This window comes from Armigeres subalbatus, chromosome 2 (genome assembly GCF_024139115.2).
Source record: "Armigeres subalbatus isolate Guangzhou_Male chromosome 2, GZ_Asu_2, whole genome shotgun sequence".
Lineage (NCBI taxonomy): Eukaryota > Metazoa > Arthropoda > Insecta > Diptera > Culicidae > Armigeres > Armigeres subalbatus.
This window is the reverse complement of record NC_085140.1, coordinates 150,053,806-150,071,319: the sequence shown is the minus strand read 5'-3', so window position 1 is coordinate 150,071,319 and position 17,514 is coordinate 150,053,806. Positions and strand designations below refer to the sequence as shown.

Here is a 17,514-nt window from a genome sequence, read left to right as displayed (position 1 = left end):
TTATCATGCACTGGTCTATACCCCTTGAAACAGTGCGATCGGAACAAAATAGAAAGAGAAAAGAGGCGATGATTAAATACATTGTCTGTTCTCTCAAAGCGTCCCATACACGCTCATTTTGATTTTACTCACCGGTGAGTAGTTTTTTATTGCTGTCTCTTTTTTTTCCCACAGAAATTTTGCTCACTTTTTGAAAAAAAGTGGAACCACTCAAATTTTGAGTGGTTCCACTTTTTATAAAAAGTGAGTAAAATTTCTGTGGGAAAAAAAGAGACGGCAATACAAAACTACTCACTATTGAGTAGAAAAAAATGAGCGTGTAGAGCTTGCTGACGTTTAGTCATCTTTCTCTTGCACGCGCACAGAAAGAATGAGTTTTGTTTTCATCGGGAAACGCTTCCGAAGCGTTCCGGCACATGCACATCGAAAGTCCGGCACATGCACATCGGAGCAAAAGCGTCTTTAATATTTCATATTGATTGGGATTTTGGCTTATGAAGAATTTTTCGTCAAACAAGAGCTATTCGTATACCATGTGGACAACTTAGGTGGAAGAGGGGTATGACTTAGGCGGTAGAGGGTCCATGGTTCACACAAATTAATGAAAAATTGCATGAGCTTATGTGTACGCTAAGGAAGGGAAGTATATATCTAAAACTGTTCTTCCGAAAGAAAATTAGTCGGGGTTCAGCGAAACCGCACCAAGCACCTTTATGAGTGATTTGTGGTTGTAGGTCAATGCCCAGAATACCAATCCCCAGAATCAGTTCCCCAGAATGGTATTTCCCAGAATTCCATTTACCAGAACGACCAATTCTCTAGAATGATATTCCCCAGAATGTACTATTTCCCCGAAAAGAAATCCCCAGAATGACCCATTCCCAGAAACCAAAAACCCAGAATGACCCGTTCCCCAGAAAAAAGTATCAGTCTAAAAAACTATGTCTTTCGCTGTCATTTCTATAAATTATAAATACCAGATACTATATTTCTATTCAAAAATACTTATATTGAAGCACGCATTTGCCCGGAATAAGGCAAAACGACATATGCTGTATTCTTTTGAAGCACGCATTTGCCCGAAATGGAGCCCATTTGATTTGTTTGTTAAGGTTCACATATACACATATACGAAGGAGCAGATAATTCATTATGTTCATTGTTCATATTGGGGGAAGACCATATGGCATAAAACCGTTTGGCATAACGACTTAAATGTCTAAAGGCCGTTTGACATAATTTGTTGGGTACCTCGAGGTCATTTGGCATAATGAACATTTGGCATAATCGTTGAAAAAAGTATCAAATGCAATGGGTCATAAGAATATATGATTTCCATTCTTAGAAGTAGATGACTCCTTCTTTAAAAGTATGCGTTTGCCCGGAAAAAAGGCAAACGAGTAGATAATTACTTCTTCAAAAGTATGCATTTGCCCGGAAATAGGCAAAGAGTAAATGACTCATTTTTTTAAAGTACGCATTTGCCGGGATAATGCAAAAGAGTAGATAACTCCTTCTTTAAAGTATACAGTCGCCCGCAATAAGGCAAATAGTAGATGACTCCTTCTCTAAAAGTACGCATTTGCCCGGGATGAAGCAAAAGAGTAGATTACTCCTTCTTTAAAAGTATGCATTTACCCTAAAAAGGCAAAAGAGTAGATGACTTCTTTAAAAGCATGCATTTGCCCTGAAAAGGGCAAAAGAGTAAATGACCGCTTCAAAAGTACGCCTTTTTCCGAAAGAAGGCAGAGGACTAGATGATCCATTTTTTAAAAGATCGCAAAAGTCGAAATGTATATGATTTCTTTTCAACGCATACGAACCGAATAAGATAAATGACCTGATGATTCCATCTTTTAAAGCTCACGATTTCTCCTTATAACGAGGAAGCATGCACGCATTTGATTGGAAGAAATCCTAGAGTTTTTATGAATTTTTCAATTTGTATGCCAAATTGTCATTATACCAAATGGTCGTTATGCTAAATGTCCCTAAAATCATTATGACTATTTTTCTTGTCAAACGATCGTTATATCAAATGGTCTTTATGCCGAATGTCATTATGCCAAACGCACTTATACCAAACGGACTTATGCCAAACGGCATTATGTCAAACGAGTATTTAGTATATATTTAGTATTAATACGAACTTTTTTTAGTGGTATTTAGTCAAATCTAGAAAATGGTGCATTCTGGGGTATGGTATGCTGGGGAATGTCTTTCGGGGGATGGGGGCATTCTGGGAAATGTCTTTCTGGGGATTGTGGTATTCTGGGGAATGGCTTTCTGGGGAATAGTGCATTCAGGGGAATTAATTTCTGGGGAATCACTTTCTGGGCAATGGGTTTCTGGGGTATGACATACAATCGTGATTTGTGATATTTTGTTCGTAGAATGAAAACGGAAATGGATTCATATCAATTCATTCATACATTAAATGTAACGTAACAAATTTTGTTGTTGGATATCGTCAGTTATAGGGTGGAAGGATATGCGAGACGATTTGTGATCAATTGGATCTGTTGCATGAAAACGTGTGCAAGAAAATGGGTAAAATTTTCATTGGCGCTTAGTATGTTTCGGCAGAACTCCGACCAATTATTCATCAAAGGAATAAACTAAAAATAGAACAAATGATAATTGAGGAATATTTAGATTAGAAGTTTCATAGTAAGAGCCGATGTCCACGTAGCGGTTTTTTACGCTTTTTTAGAGGGGGTAATACGAAGGACAGGGATGGACACGAGTGGTACGTGTTTCACGAAGTCCGCCCAGTTATTTGTTTGGTATCGCCGACGACATAGATATTATGGCACGTAGCTTTGAGAAGATGGAGGAAGCCAACATCAAACTGAAGAGCGAAGCAAACCAGTTTGGACTAGTCATCAACACATGCTAGGAAGAGGTTCAAAATAAGACAATGTAAGCCACCCGCCACGAGTTTGTATCGGTGGTGACAGAAACGAGGTGGTTGAATAATTCGTACAATACTTGGGCTCACTGGTGACTGCCGAAAATGATGCCAGCAGAGAAATTCAGAGACGCATAGTGGTAGGAAACCGTACATACTTGGCTCCGATCGAATAGAGTTCGCCGCCGTACTAAACTGACTATCTACAAAACGCTCATGATACCGGTAATCCTCTACAGACACAAGTCCTGAACGATGCTCGTGGAGGACCAACGCGCACTTGGAGCTGCGTACCATCTATGGTGGAGTGCAGATGGTGGACGTTACGTGGAGGAGGCGAATCAACTACGAGTTGCATCAGCTGTTGGGAAAACCATTCATCGTTCGCACCGTGAAAATCGGACGACTGCGATGGACCGGGCACGTAGCCAGAATGTCGGATTGTAATCCGGTGAAAATCCGGTACTCGACAACGATCCGACTCGGATCCGACGGGCACAAGAAGGCGAGGTGCGCAGCTGACCACTTTCCGGGACATCCTGGAATGTTGGTTTCCTGAGGGAAGTGGTCATTTCTAATCAATACTAAAACCTGGCTTGCAACATATTAAACTTCTTGATTTTGCCAAAAAATAGCTCTTTGGAAACTATTCTGAAGGGATTTAGTGCATCTGGATACATTCCTGAACATACAGAAAATAGAGATAAGCGTCATCACGCCACGCCGCTGCCGTCGACAGTTTTTAATCGTAAACCACCGCCGACATTTTTACATCGATGCGCCGTCACCTGTCACGCTGGTTCAAATTTGTGTTTTTCAATAGTTCTTCAGAAGAATTTCCCGAGGAAGCTCCGAAAATTTTCAGATGAAAATAAAAAAAAACCATTTAAAATTTTGTAGAATTTTTCAAGTAGGTAAATTCCAATGTTAAATGTGACAAAATCGGATTGTTTTTATTTTCAATTTTTTAATTTTCAACCCAAAAATGAATCATAATTTCTTGTTGAAAAAGTTTTCAAAATTCTTAACAGGTACTCAGAAATGAAATGATCCATAATAAACCACAGACGGTGAAAGTTATTTCATGAAAATCATTGTTGCTTGCGGTATAATTTACAATAATAAAAACAACGACTAAAATTTTCTTTTTTTTTCGGGTGACAAAATCGGGTTGAAAACGTGATAAAATCGGGGAGTGATCAAATCGGGTCAATACTGTGTTGCCAAATAGGTAATACAAACCACGGAGTGGCATACCGCGAACCGGTAAACACACGTACACCGTGAAATGCCGTGCAATCCAACCCTGCTACTTATGTCGTAAGTTTCCAGCACAACAATTCTACAACTACGTAGCGATCTGGTGCTGTAAACCTACCAATTATTGCCGATCATTTGTTACATGGTGTCATTTTTTCCTAACTGTCACATCAAGTCAAGCAATATTCTTAATTATAACATGTTTCGTTTTTATCAACAGGTGTAATAACTCAATCAATTACCGTTAGGTATTCTACTTGGTAATCTACAATAGCTCGAATGGATAACATCACTTTGTGTAAATAGAATTAAAAGTCCAACATGTCCGGTCACAATCCACCGCATGGACGTTTGGGTCAACCGAATTCCACCTGGAATCCGCTACAGGTAATACTTATATTCGACTCGAGCCAAGTACGAGACACTGAAGACGGTTATAATGTTGAAGTCGAAATACGTATCTGTCGAAGGTACTATTGTACCTTATTAAGTGGTTGAATTCAATGGGATAGTACACACTTGTCTTATGATACGGCAAGAGTAAAAAGTAGTTTCTGTTGGTTGAACCATGTGTTGTCCTTTCCAGGTACCGTACATCCCACGGCAACCGCAGTTGGCCCATATGTCCAGTGAACGATCGATGGCTAGATCGCCGGTGACGTGGCACACCCCGCCGACCCATCAGGAACAGCTCTACAACTTCATGACTGCTAACCACAAGAACGTGAGTGACAATTTCCTGAAAAGCTGGCATGAATGTAACCCTTATTTGCGATCGTTCAACAGAATCTAGAAATCAACCCAATGCTGCCAACCTTTGGACGTAGTTCCGGTATGCCGCTGGGATCAGTGGATCTATCGCTGTCGTCGGCAGCGAGGAGCACACCGTCCCCGAAAGGAACCAATCCGCAGCAACCGGGTCCAACTCAGCAACATCTGCCCTCGAACATTCCACCTGGTCTGGGACCAGGTCCTGCTATGCCAGATCAAAACGATCTCTTTCACCCCAAGATGGTTCCTGGCCATGGCCAACAGGCGCAACAGCAGCCACAGCAGCAGCATCATTCGCAACACCATCATCATACGCAGCAGCAGCAACAACAGCATCCGTCACATCATCACATGAATACGTGAGTTTTGTTCGGGAAACAAAGGCATCGTTCTACTAAATAATGATTAATTTTTATTCGTGGAACAGAAATCATAATCGCTCACCATCGGCGAGTCAGATGGGAGGAGTGATTCAGTCAACCGCAGCACTGAAGGACCGGTCGGGGCAACATCCGAATACTAGCGGTGGTAGTGGTGGAAGTGTTGGTGGAGGCAGTAATGTTGCCTGTAGCTTTTTGGGCAATAACAGCTCCAGTAGTATGGGGTTAGCCACCGGCAGTGCCGGTGGCAACGGATATTACAATATGATGAGTAGCAGCAGTAGCGGTAGCGGTAGCAGTAGTGTAGATGGCAGCAATAGTATTAACAGGCCACTCGGTGGCCCTAGTGGTGCAGCAACGAACCCAGCGTCTAGTCTAGGGGCGTCCGGTGAGTTTACTGCGATGATCCCTGGAGGATTGCATATCAAGGATGCAAAACAGATCAACAATGAAGCAGGGAAAAACGGGAGAGACAATGTGAGTCGCATTGTTCTTAGTTTTCCCGAAGTCAATGCTAAGGTTTAATTTATTTTACAGATGTCGACCAACAACGAATCATCCAGTTTAGTGAAAGATATTCTTTTGCATGCCATGCAAAGCAATACAGTTCCGGTGTCGCCCAAAAGGAGTAAGTTTACTTGTTTATAAATAAGAATGTCGCGAGCGGAAATCTTGCAATATTCTTCCAATGTTTATTTTTTCATGAAGGTTTTAATAATGTTCAATGTTAAATAGAAATGCTGGCGGGCTATCACAGAATAGTATCTTAGTAGGAAAAATTTCATAGACCGGAACCAACCCAGCCACCTTCAGCATGGTCCTGATTTGTACCGCACGGTCAAGGAAGGCCCCTACGTAATGCATAGGCATACTACGGCCCTAAATCAAAGATTTATATCAATTTTTTAGAATGTTCGACTTGAAAAAACCTGACACAAAATTTGAGTCGACCCTTTCAACATCATATCAAATTTAAATTACCATCATTAGGACATAAGTAGTCTGTTGATGTAGACCTTAAATAAAAAAATAAATAAATAAATTATAAAAAGTTGACTTTGCTAAAAAAATGTTTCTGGGAGTTCGGTATTTTTTTCCTTGTTGGGTATTTTAATTACTGCGATCATTTGTTAGATCTATTGTGATGTAGTATTCGGTAATAAATGTCTATGTTTATATTTGTAATGGGTCTACCATTAATGATTAATAATGGTTTCACAGATTCACCTTTGCGGACACCTATTCCTCCTAATCACAGTCCAACGCGAAGCCGCAGTCCACCGACCACCGCGTTGTTACACCCAACGGACCAACCGACGACGGCCACTTGTGTAAATACATCGTTTCCGCTGAATCCTACGAATGTGCCATCGACACTGAAAGACACTGACAACATCGCCAGTATCAAAACCAGCAGCCCATCGGACGTTGCCTCGCCAGTTGTACCAAGCAGTGTCGAGGCGCCGACAGCCATTAGCACAGACCGGGCCTCTCCACTCCCGTCTTCTAATGAAGATTCGGCGGACTCCAATTCGAGTAAGTCACGAAGAAGGCGAAAGCCCGATCGTACGAACAAAATGGGCACAGAGGAGCTGGACAGAATGCACGAGTTCCTTGGTGGAGGGGATAACAGCGCGGATAAGTGTGATCGCATTGATGGGATTGATCCTATGCGACCTAACATTGCGGTACGGAACGATATTGCCACCCTTGCATTGGAAGGAATCAGCAGTCTCAGTCAGGGCTTGGCCAGTGATAGTAGTCATAGTCCACACATTACGGATCTATCGGATAGCACGCGGGTGAATCTGCAAAGCCTGACCGAAACTAATCCTACCAACGGAGAAGAGAAAAAGTCTTCAACGGTTAGTACTGGTATTGCCAATGTTCTGTCAGATGCGGCAGCGACCGCTATTGATTCAACTCGTAAGGACAGCGAATCCAATTCGGACGATTGTGAAACTATTGATAAGATAGCGGCTATGATTTCCAGGACCGAAAACGATGCCTCAGTAAATGCGTCACGTTCTCAGCAATTGCCAGTTGAATTAAACGTCCCCGTTGAGGAAAATAGCCAAAGCTCTCGAAAGAGTAACGGTCCTGTAAAAGTAACCGAAGGAGCATCATCTTCGCTTCGTGATAGCAATAAAACTGAATTGAGCAAAAACGATACGGATAAAAGCTTTGAAGAAGTAAGATAGAGTTTAATAAATCCTTCATCAATTGTTTGTAGAGGGCTGCAAAACTGAAATCTATTTATTTTTCTTTCATAGGTAGAGAATAAATTGGAGGAAATGTTTGCTGGTATCGATGAAACTATACCGAAGGATTCCAACAAATCGCCGCCATCTGCGGAGAAGAAAACGCCATCTCCGAAGCTGACGACTGAACCTACCGATATTCTGATCGAGCTGGCTGGGAAAAGCGAAGAATCAGCCCCACCTTCTTCCAGTGTTCCTTCGGTCGATGCTAGCGAAGATTCGCCCGTGGCCAGTACGAGCGGGACGCAGAAGAAGGTTCTAACTGCAGCAGCTAAGCGAGCGAATATCGGCAAACCCGCCGCCGGTGCCGGATCTCCGAATAAGAAGAAAAAAGTCTTAAAAAAGAAGCCTGTCCAAAGTAAGGGTACCAGCTTTGCAGCTGCTGAAGAGCGGGCTGCTAGTTTTGGTGCTAAAGGTGGCAGCAAGAAGCCGATTACTAAAGGGAACGGCAAAAAAGGTAACGGTTCAGGATCTGCGGCGGGTAAGAATAAGACGAAACCTAGTGACGGTACAGCTGTGGTGGATCCTAACGGTAAATATAAAGGCCCTTTCGTTCAGGTTAAATCGGATGGCAGTCATCTGGTCATCAATACTCCTATTAACGAGGAAGACTCGGAAAAGTTGCAAAATAAACCGAAGAAGTTTGTCAACAGTATGAACAATTCGGAGAAGAATAAAATTCGAGGGCTTCATGTTAGCACGTTGAGCACAAAGTATGACGCTGACACCACGGACACTAGTTGGATGTGTGTATTTTGCAAAACGGGACCGCACAAACAACGGCTAGGTGACCTGTTTGGGCCCTACATAATAAGTACCAAATCCAGTGAATTTAGGCAGAGTCAAACGGACGACGAGTGCTTCAATATGAAGCGAACGAGGGAGAGCTTACAATCCAAGCTCATTAAAAAAGAGGATTCCATTGCTGGAACAAGTGCTGTAAGTATTGCATGAATCAAAGTTGTGATTTTTCTTTGCTGTCGGTACCCTGGTTTGCCATTATCGTATTATACTAAGCATACGTAAAAGCTATAGGGGCAGTAGGGGCAATATGAACATACGGGGCAATATGAGCCACCCTCATTTTGAGCTTATTGACAAGTTTTATCATGTAAAAGTTATATGATCTTTAAGAGGATGCTCCACATATGCCTCAACGTGAAAACCGCATTCAAATTCAATTCCAACATGAAAATACACTTGAATATGTAAATTTTCGCTGCATAGTCAAAATTATTATTAGATTTGAAGTTTATAAATAAGGTTTTGACACAAAACTGATTAAAATACAGGTCAAAAATACACCACAATCAAAAGATATATTAAAATTGAATATTGTGCACACATGTTTGTATTGATACAAATCTGAATTTATCATAAAACTTATTTTTTCCAAAACCAGTCTCTATGGGGCAATATGGGCATACCTGCACAGATCAAGATAACAGGCCCTAAAATGCGAACAAATTCAAATTTCAGTAGTCAAATACAAGATTATTATCATATATGTAAGATTCATTACGGAAAAATTACAACAGCGCATAACTGCGATCACAACAGAAAAAATGACCATTGACCAATTGAAATGTGGCTGTTCAAACAGTGAAGAGTGGCAAATCGGTTCAGTCCGCTGTTGTACGGTTTATTAATTTTATTTGGTATGGAATACTTCAAACTGTTGTAGGAATATCGTATTCTTCCATATTACAATACTTTTTTCGCCTAATTAAACGTTTTGGATGGGTGGCCCATACTGCCCCAAATGGTGGCTCATATTGCCCCGTATAGTCGGGAACACACATTGAAATCAATACATTTTTAAAAGTGCATTCCAACAATTTCCAAACGCATTTTTCGTCATTCATCGACGTAATATGAAAGGTAACATTCTCTAGTATAAGTCAACTACATTTGAATGATGTTTTTTTGAGCTTTTCAGCGCTTTTCAGAACGATTTCCTTAGGTGGCCCATATTGCCCCGATCACCCCTATGTTCGCTTCAAAAACCCGATAGAATGCCCGGAGACCCATAGTGTTATCTAAAAATCGACTCAGCTCGATGAACTGAGATCATGTCTGTGTGTGTGCGCAAAATGTCGCAAAAAAGTCGAGCTCATTGTTCTTTGGTGATTCTATACACTGCCCAGAATGTCACTAACCCGAATGCAAGTACCCCGAAAGCCTATTGCCAAGAATAACCCAAAGCAGCAACCATTCGCTAACTGGGCTAAAACATCAGTCCAGTTAACGAGCGCCGGACTGTTGCTGTACCCGAATGGTCACTATCCCGAATTATCATTACCCCAATGCAATGACCATTACCCCAAACTTGCCAAAAAAACCCAACTTAATTCACCGAAAAGTGATACTGCCTTTCTCGCATTTAGCCAAGACACCAATCTTATATGGTTCAATCGAAGGTTCAATGAACCATTTTCTTAGTAACTTTTGAACTCAACAGTCGATCGTCATAAAATTCAAAAGTGATCTACAAGGCCTTACCACCTTTCGAATGCAACTTGTTGCGAGAAAATCGGTTAAAGGTTACTATATGAAAAGTTGTCTAATGTTTTACTTAGCCTTTGTGCACACACATACACACACACACATACACACATACATACACACGGACAGACAGACATGTGCTCAGTTCGTCGAGCAGAGTCGATTGGTATATTACACTATAGGTCTCCGAGGCTTCTATGAAAAGTTCGTTTTCGTAGTGAAATGATAGCCTTTCGGTACAACTTTGTTGTACGAGAAAGGCAAAAAAACGTATACTCACTTTCTCGCTCACTTTATTACTTTATTAGATTGCGTTTCAATAACGAAGTTGAAAATAGAAACTAATCACTTAAATATAACATATTCAAAATAATTAAAGTATGAGTCATTTACTCACCCGTCTATTTCCGGGTTACCGCGTTGTTGGCCGCCTCATTCCGGCCAAATGCGTGCTTTAAAAGAAGTTATTTACTCTTCCACCTTATTTCGGGCAAATGCGTGCTTTAAATAAAGGAGGCATTCACTCTTTCGGATTATTCCGGGCAAGTGCGTACTTTAAAAGAAGGTATGACACCTTCTTGTGCCTGCATTATATAAGTGGCGCAACACTCCTTTAAAAACCATGTGCTCGATTGGAACAACTGATTTGACAGCTGTTCCAATTTTGACACTGCGTCTCTTTGTTATTAATCGGGGCTCTATAGTGTCATTTACTCCCCCACTTTATTCCGGGCAGATGCGTACTTTACTCCGGGTAAATTTTATTTTAAATGGTTTAAATGAAGAAATAATGTGCTAATTTGCCTTATTCCTGAAAAATGCGACTTTTTAAAGTTTTTTTTTCAAATGCGTACTTTGAATGGATCATTCTACTCATTAGAATTTTTCCAACCAAATGCATGCATGCTTTCTCGTTATAAGGAGAAATCGTGTGCTTTAAAAAATGGAACCATTAGCTCATTTGTCTTATTCCGATCGTATGCGTAGAAAAAAAAATAATACGCTTCGACTTTTGCGATCTTTTGAAAAATGGATCATCTAGTCTTCTGCCTTCTTTCGGAAAAAGGCGTAATTTTGAAGGGGTCATTTATTCTTTTGCCTTTTTCCGGGCAAATGCATACTTTTAAAGGAGTCATCTACTCTTTTGCCTTTTTTCGGACAAATGTGTACCTTTAAAGAAGAAGTCATCTACCCTTTGCTTCATCCCGGGCAAAGCGTAATTTTAAAGAAGGAGTCATGTACTCTTTTGCCTTATTCCGGGCAAATGCATACTTTTAATTAGGGAGTCATTTACTCTTTTGCCTTATTTCGGGATGGAAATGCGTACTTTTAAAGAAGGGATCATCTACTTTCTTGCCCTTTTCCGGGAAAATGCGTACTTTTAAAGAAGGATTCCGAAGGCACTTGGAGTTTTCGAAAGGAAAGTGCTGCGTACCATCTATGGTGGGGTGCAGGGGTGTCCTACGAAAGGCGGAAACACGAAAGGCGAAAAGCACATAAGGCGGAATACGAAAGGCGGAACGATACAAAAGGCAGAAACACGAAAGGCGGGAACACAAAAGGCAGAATTGGATTAGATTAGGCTGTTTTAACTTATGCGGACATTTTGAACCAGCAGATCAAATGGCGTGATTCTTCTTTTGCTATAAAAAATATACTTTGGTCGTTGATCGGACAGATGGATGTTTTCTTGTTGTATAGTGTAGAGAAATTCCGTAACTCAGCGATAAGGCATATGGCTTTGTACGAAGCATACCATGCTGAAGGTGACTGAAATCGAATATCTATACGGTCTGTTTTTGGGTTGCAATTTTTTTCGCTTTTCGAAGCATGGTAATCGTCCACTTAATAACTCAGGATGTGCTTAATAGATACTAAGCTAAAAGACTGATAGTGTTTCAGTTGTGCGATGAGATTTCAATAGATAGAAAGAGGCTATCCTGTTTGGGATAAAGTCATTTGATATTAAGCCGTTTGGCATAATGTTTGTTTGACATAACGCAATGAAAATGATCTTATTTTCAATAATTATATTCTGTACGCAACTTAAAACTGGACTTCAACATAGACTTCTTGATATTTACAATGAAGAAGACAAGATGCATGCTTTCAAAGAAGGCACCAACTCTTTTCCATTGTCCAGAGCAATCGCGTATATTTAGAGAAGGAATGATCTCCTCCATTTTCGCATTGCTCCGTGCTTTAAAAGACGCTAGCAGCTCAGTTCACGTTGATTTGATTGCAATAACTCATATATGACCAAATTTGGTCATATATGAGTATCATCAACTGATTGACATGATGAGAGTCAGTAAAAGACGTCTGCTTCGATTGAACGTTAGACAAAGAATGATTTTATTATACTTCATTAATAACTACTAATTAATATCATGGCATGCTACTTCCGTTGCTACTTCATCACTCCTCCTCAACGTGAAGTCCGAGCTTACTCCGAAAATACTCAAATTTTACACGACCAAGTGGTTTGGTAAGGATGTCAGCAACCATTTTGTTCGTTGGAATATGTACAACATCGATAGTTCCATTTTGGTATAGATCCTTGATGAAGTGATATTTAGTATCCACATGTTTAGACCGTTGCCTAATAGAATCTTGTGTGAACTGTTTGATGCAACTTTGATTGTCTTCTCCTATTACCACCGGATATTTCACTTCTTGATAAATTGATTTAAAAGTTTCAAAATCCAGAGTAGCTCCTGTCCACTTTCCGCAAGAGAAATGTATTCCGCTTCTGTACTTGATAGTGCTACACATGACTGCTTTCTCGCTGCCCAAGTAATTGGTGCTCCACCAAACAGGAAAATAAAGCCGGTATTAGACTTTCTGTCGTTCGCATTGCCTGCCCAATCTGCATCGGCGAAACCAGTCAGTTTGTCATTGGTACTTTCAAGTCGTAGCTTCAGCTTGCATGTTGTATTTAAATAGCGCAACGTACGCTTAGCTTCATTCCAATCCGCAATAGTTGGACTACTTACTTTTCTTCCAAGAATCGATGCAGAAATAGCTATATCTGGTCGAGTATTGACTGCGATGTACAGCAGACCACCAATCAAACTTTGGTATTTGTCTTTGGATGGTAATTGTTCGCTCTCCTCCTTCTGCTGAATAAAGCCAGGTTCCATCGGCACTTTCGAAGGTTTTGCATCATTTAAGCCGAAACGATTTGCTATTTTCTTTATATAGTTCTCCTGGCTCAACGAAAAACCTCTTGCAGTGCGCTCGATTTGTATCCCAAGAAAAAGTTTCACATCTCCAAGCACCGTCAGAGCGAATTGTTGTTCGAGGTATGATAGTAGCTCGTCGTAGCATATCGTCCACATACAATAGAATGTAACTGGTTTTTCCACCCTCCTGGCGCACATACAAACATGGGTCAGCAATTGATGGTTTGAATCCTATTCGACGAAAAATAGAATCAATCTTCCTATTCCACATTCTCGCAGATTGCTTGAGACCGTATATGCTTTTCTTGAGGCAGCAAACTTGTCCAGTGTTAGTTTCAAAACCTGGAGGCTCCTGCATGAAAATCGTCTCATCTAATTCACGAAGTGTGTGTGCGAAGTGTGACAGACGATACATACAACATTTTCTGATGTTTAATACAAAAAGGTGACAAAGGGGTGATGGGGGTTGAAAATAATCGTAACGTAATTGATGGATCTTTCCATATTGTAATTATAATTTAAAGAAATTTCAATAATAACTATTCTGAAAGAATTGGAATTTATCTGATGTTACGAGTTTATTTGTGGACGCAATAGCGCCCGTGGCAAGTGTTTTTTTTTGTCAATTTTTAAGAGTGATATATTCTTTCCTGCATTTAAAAAAATCAAAATTTTCAACGTCTGTTGTCTGTGATTTTTTTCATAAAATGCTGTGTCTGGTTGTCTAAGGTTGTCACTGGTTTTGTTTTCTGCATCTGATAGTAAAAAAGAATTGAAGTGTCAAATATTTTATTTTTTGTGAAAATTCCCCCGCGTGCTGCATCTGGTTGGCTAGTCACCGGACAGACAAACAGGGCTATTATATTTATGATATTATTTATAATCAATTATGCCAAACAACTATTATGCCAAATTATTGTATGCCAAACGGCGTACCCCGATAGAAAGTAGACAAATATACGGAGGGGCGTGCTTTTAAAGAAGGAATTATATCCTCCTTCAACTTAGACCGGGCAAGCGAGCTTTCAAAGAATAAAATATGTTCTCCTTTATCTCAAGCAGGCGCCTGTGCAAAACTAAGAAATTACTGAATTCTGCCTTTTGAAATTCCGCCTTTCGTATTTCCGCCTTTTGTAATTACGCCTTTTGTTACAAGTATAAGAACGTCTGCCTTTCGAGATTCTGCCTTTTGTGATTCCGCCTTCCGTGTTTCCGCCTTTTGTTAGAGTTCCAATGGCCTCGAGGAACCCAGCAAATTATGCCAAATGGTCGTAATACCAAATGGCCTTTAGACATTTAAGTTGTTATGCCAAATGGCATTATGCCAAACGGCATTATGCCATATGGGCTTCCCCCGTTACACCTTCGTTAAGGTGTTAAGTATTTCTTCACACTTTGTATAATGAGAGCACCCGTGGCATTTATTGAAAAACTCCTCCACTCAGTGTGGTTACCAGTGACGTCCCATAAAACCAGTATGGATTTTTTTAGAGATTTTTCCATTTCAGGTTATAAGGCAGAAGCTTTAGCCAATAAATCATAGATCCCGACCGAACTGTTTGCTTACCATGCCAATTACTCTACAAATATCTTATGTTCAGTAAATTGTTATCCAAATAATTTCCAAATAAAGATCTTTTGGTCAGATACCGGGTTGAAGTAAAATCGATTTTTCGAACTGCCAGTACCGCTGGGTAGACACCTTTACGTGGTGTGTTACGGGGTAAGATCTACCACGGTTACATTGCCAGCTACAGGCAAATCCTGACCCAACGAATACCTTCCTCATTATCCAACTCCGTGGTATTTATGAGGGTGTCGCTAAGTCGGTGGCCTCTCGTTAAGTAAGTACCACATCAACACTTCCTTCCTCCTGGCGTGGCCAGGAGTAGTAATCCTCATGCTTTTGTTATTTTTGTTTAAGACCACTCCCCTTCTCGATTTCTGATAGCATTCTAGATAAGGATCTCGAAAGTAAAACATGAGTGTCCAATCTACGAATTACACCGTAACAATGCTAATGCTAAAGAAGTAAAATCAATTTTTCGAACCACTTCATTTGTAAATCTTAGTCAGGTTTGCTATCAGTTAGTTCAAGCTTATTCTAACTGCATCTAATAGCATTACCTTTGTGAGAGGTTGAGATTGTTGTCATATTTCAAATAATTTTGTTTTTCGCTATGCCTTGTCCAGCCCAAGTCCAAAAAGCGGAAAACCGGCACGGACGTCCAACCTTCAACCCCGCAAGCAGTTCCAAGTACCAGCACCGCAACAACGCTCAACCCTGCGCAGCCACCCGATGACTTTTACTACGGCATGATCAAAGCCGGAGACGACTCGTACGAAGTGTGGATGCATGAAGATTGCTTGGTGTGGGCCCCCGGGGTGCACATCATTGGAACGCGCGTCGTCGGGCTGGAAGCGGCGATTTGGAACTGCTGTCGATACCAGTGCCGGATATGTTCTCACCACGGAGCGAACGTAAGCTGCCTGCATCGGGGGTGCGACGAAGAAGCGCATGTCGTGTGTGCGAGGCGAAACGACTGGAAACTGAGCGATGAGTTCAAATCTCACTGCGAAAAGCACTCTAAAGTTGACTCCTCTTGAGTATTGGGGCTGTAAGATGTTGGCTTGGTTTTGTTTTTGTTTGTTTATTTTTTGGTATTTTCTGAGTTTTGTAAACTGGTTTCCAATCACTTCTGTATAGGAAGCGTCAATAAAAATAGATCTGTTTGTAGTGTATAGAGAGAGTCGACTTAAAAGGAGATTATTCCTAACTGATGATAAAGAGGAAATCATGGCAGATATTAGAGATTGCTTTTAAATCCATCGTACGTGAAGGGAAACAGTCACAATTCAAATTAAACTGTACATTTTAGTCGTGTAACAGCTAGAATGCTAATGTTTTTATTCTAGCTTTAAAAGGTGCGCAGAGACATTTGGAAGTAGTAGGACGTGGAATGGCGTGAACGGTGTTGTAAATTTCATGACGATATCTCTGTGAAAAACTACTAATTTATTGAACGAAAATGTTAGTGATCCGATATTACTTGTATATTTTGCACATACTTTTGGTTAGGTTAGAAAGTTTTCTTTTTTGAAGAAACACAATAAAAATTTGAGACAATTATAAACATTACATTCAGTAAAGAAAGCAAAGAAAACACGAATTGTATGAATTCGTTGGATGCATGTGATTTATGAAAATGATAAATTTCAATCAAGGATAGCACGTGTGTAGTATATATTATTAAATTGTGTTTCCTTGGCGAAGAAAAACCTATGGACAATTCTCGTAAAGTTTTAGTGAGTCAATCCAAAATGCTGCAAAATAAACGAAAATGTATTAAAAATACTAAAAGAAATAATTTGGGTTTGCCATTATCATATTCATTCTATCCGAAAATCTCCCTCAGATCTTTTATGGGTATGAAGATTCAAAACATGACAAAGTGTGAAGTAGGCTTTGACCGGCAAGATGTTTTTTTTTGTTCTGACATATTTTAAAAAGAAATTCTTTAGTTTCGGGTGCGAAGATATTTACTGGTGTTTGAAGTTTGAAGATTCGATTCTGAGGGTAATCCTGTTGATCGCACAAGGGTCGCTTTTCGCTCAAGTAAATAATCGTTTGGTTGCGTGTGTGGCGTCGTCAGATGTTCCATACCAGCCATTGGGATAATAAGCGGAGGTTTGCTAGGTATTATTTTCATGTTATATCTAGCTTTCTTCTTGCGTATTTCTTTAGTCTATGTTATTTTCCTTTTTATGTTAATTTCTCGTTGAATCTTCCGTTTTGCAAAGAGAATGGTCCTGTAGCTGCTTTGTTCTTAAGTCATTTTTCTTGAAAACACACTCAATTGTCGTTTCCCTCGTTTTGTCTTGTCTTGTCTTGTCTTGTCTTGTCTTAGCACATGCACAGCCAGTATTGAAAAGCATCCTGGAAATGTCGGTTGTGTTCCCGAGCATTTTCTTGGCTGCATTAATATTTGCAGCATATCATAAATATGACACAAGTATTAAAACGGCCAGGCCCACCGTGCAGGCTTGAATTTGGGAGACAATCCATAACTCCCCGGCAATCAGATTATTTAGGGTCTGTCTCAATTGGATAATTAAACTGAAATTAAACTTAAAAGTGACATTTCAATAATTATCAAATAACCCTGCTCGCAGAGCAAGATTACTTTTGACAGATATCGAATCATTTTCCATCGATGTCCTATTGGAATTGCTGGGTAGCA

The 17,514-nt window shown here is 40.3% G+C and overlaps 1 protein-coding gene across 3 annotated transcripts in view; it reads left to right on the top strand.

Moving 5' to 3' along the window:
• Positions 1–16,641, top strand: part of LOC134211010 (uncharacterized protein CG5098) — a 31,405-nt gene extending 14,764 nt beyond the window's left edge. For all 3 annotated transcript variants that reach the window (XM_062687528.1, XM_062687527.1, XM_062687529.1), the window contains exons 2-9: positions 4,392–4,558; positions 4,758–4,895; positions 4,958–5,301; positions 5,370–5,799; positions 5,860–5,950; positions 6,544–7,514; positions 7,596–8,522; positions 15,467–16,641. In XM_062687528.1, coding sequence (XP_062543512.1) covers positions 4,493–4,558; positions 4,758–4,895; positions 4,958–5,301; positions 5,370–5,799; positions 5,860–5,950; positions 6,544–7,514; positions 7,596–8,522; positions 15,467–15,880 — 3,381 coding nt within the window. In that variant the 5' untranslated portion in view covers positions 4,392–4,492 and the 3' untranslated portion in view covers positions 15,881–16,641. The remainder of the gene's footprint in view (positions 1–4,391; positions 4,559–4,757; positions 4,896–4,957; positions 5,302–5,369; positions 5,800–5,859; positions 5,951–6,543; positions 7,515–7,595; positions 8,523–15,466) is intronic.
• Positions 16,642–17,514: the final 873 nt, after the last annotated feature.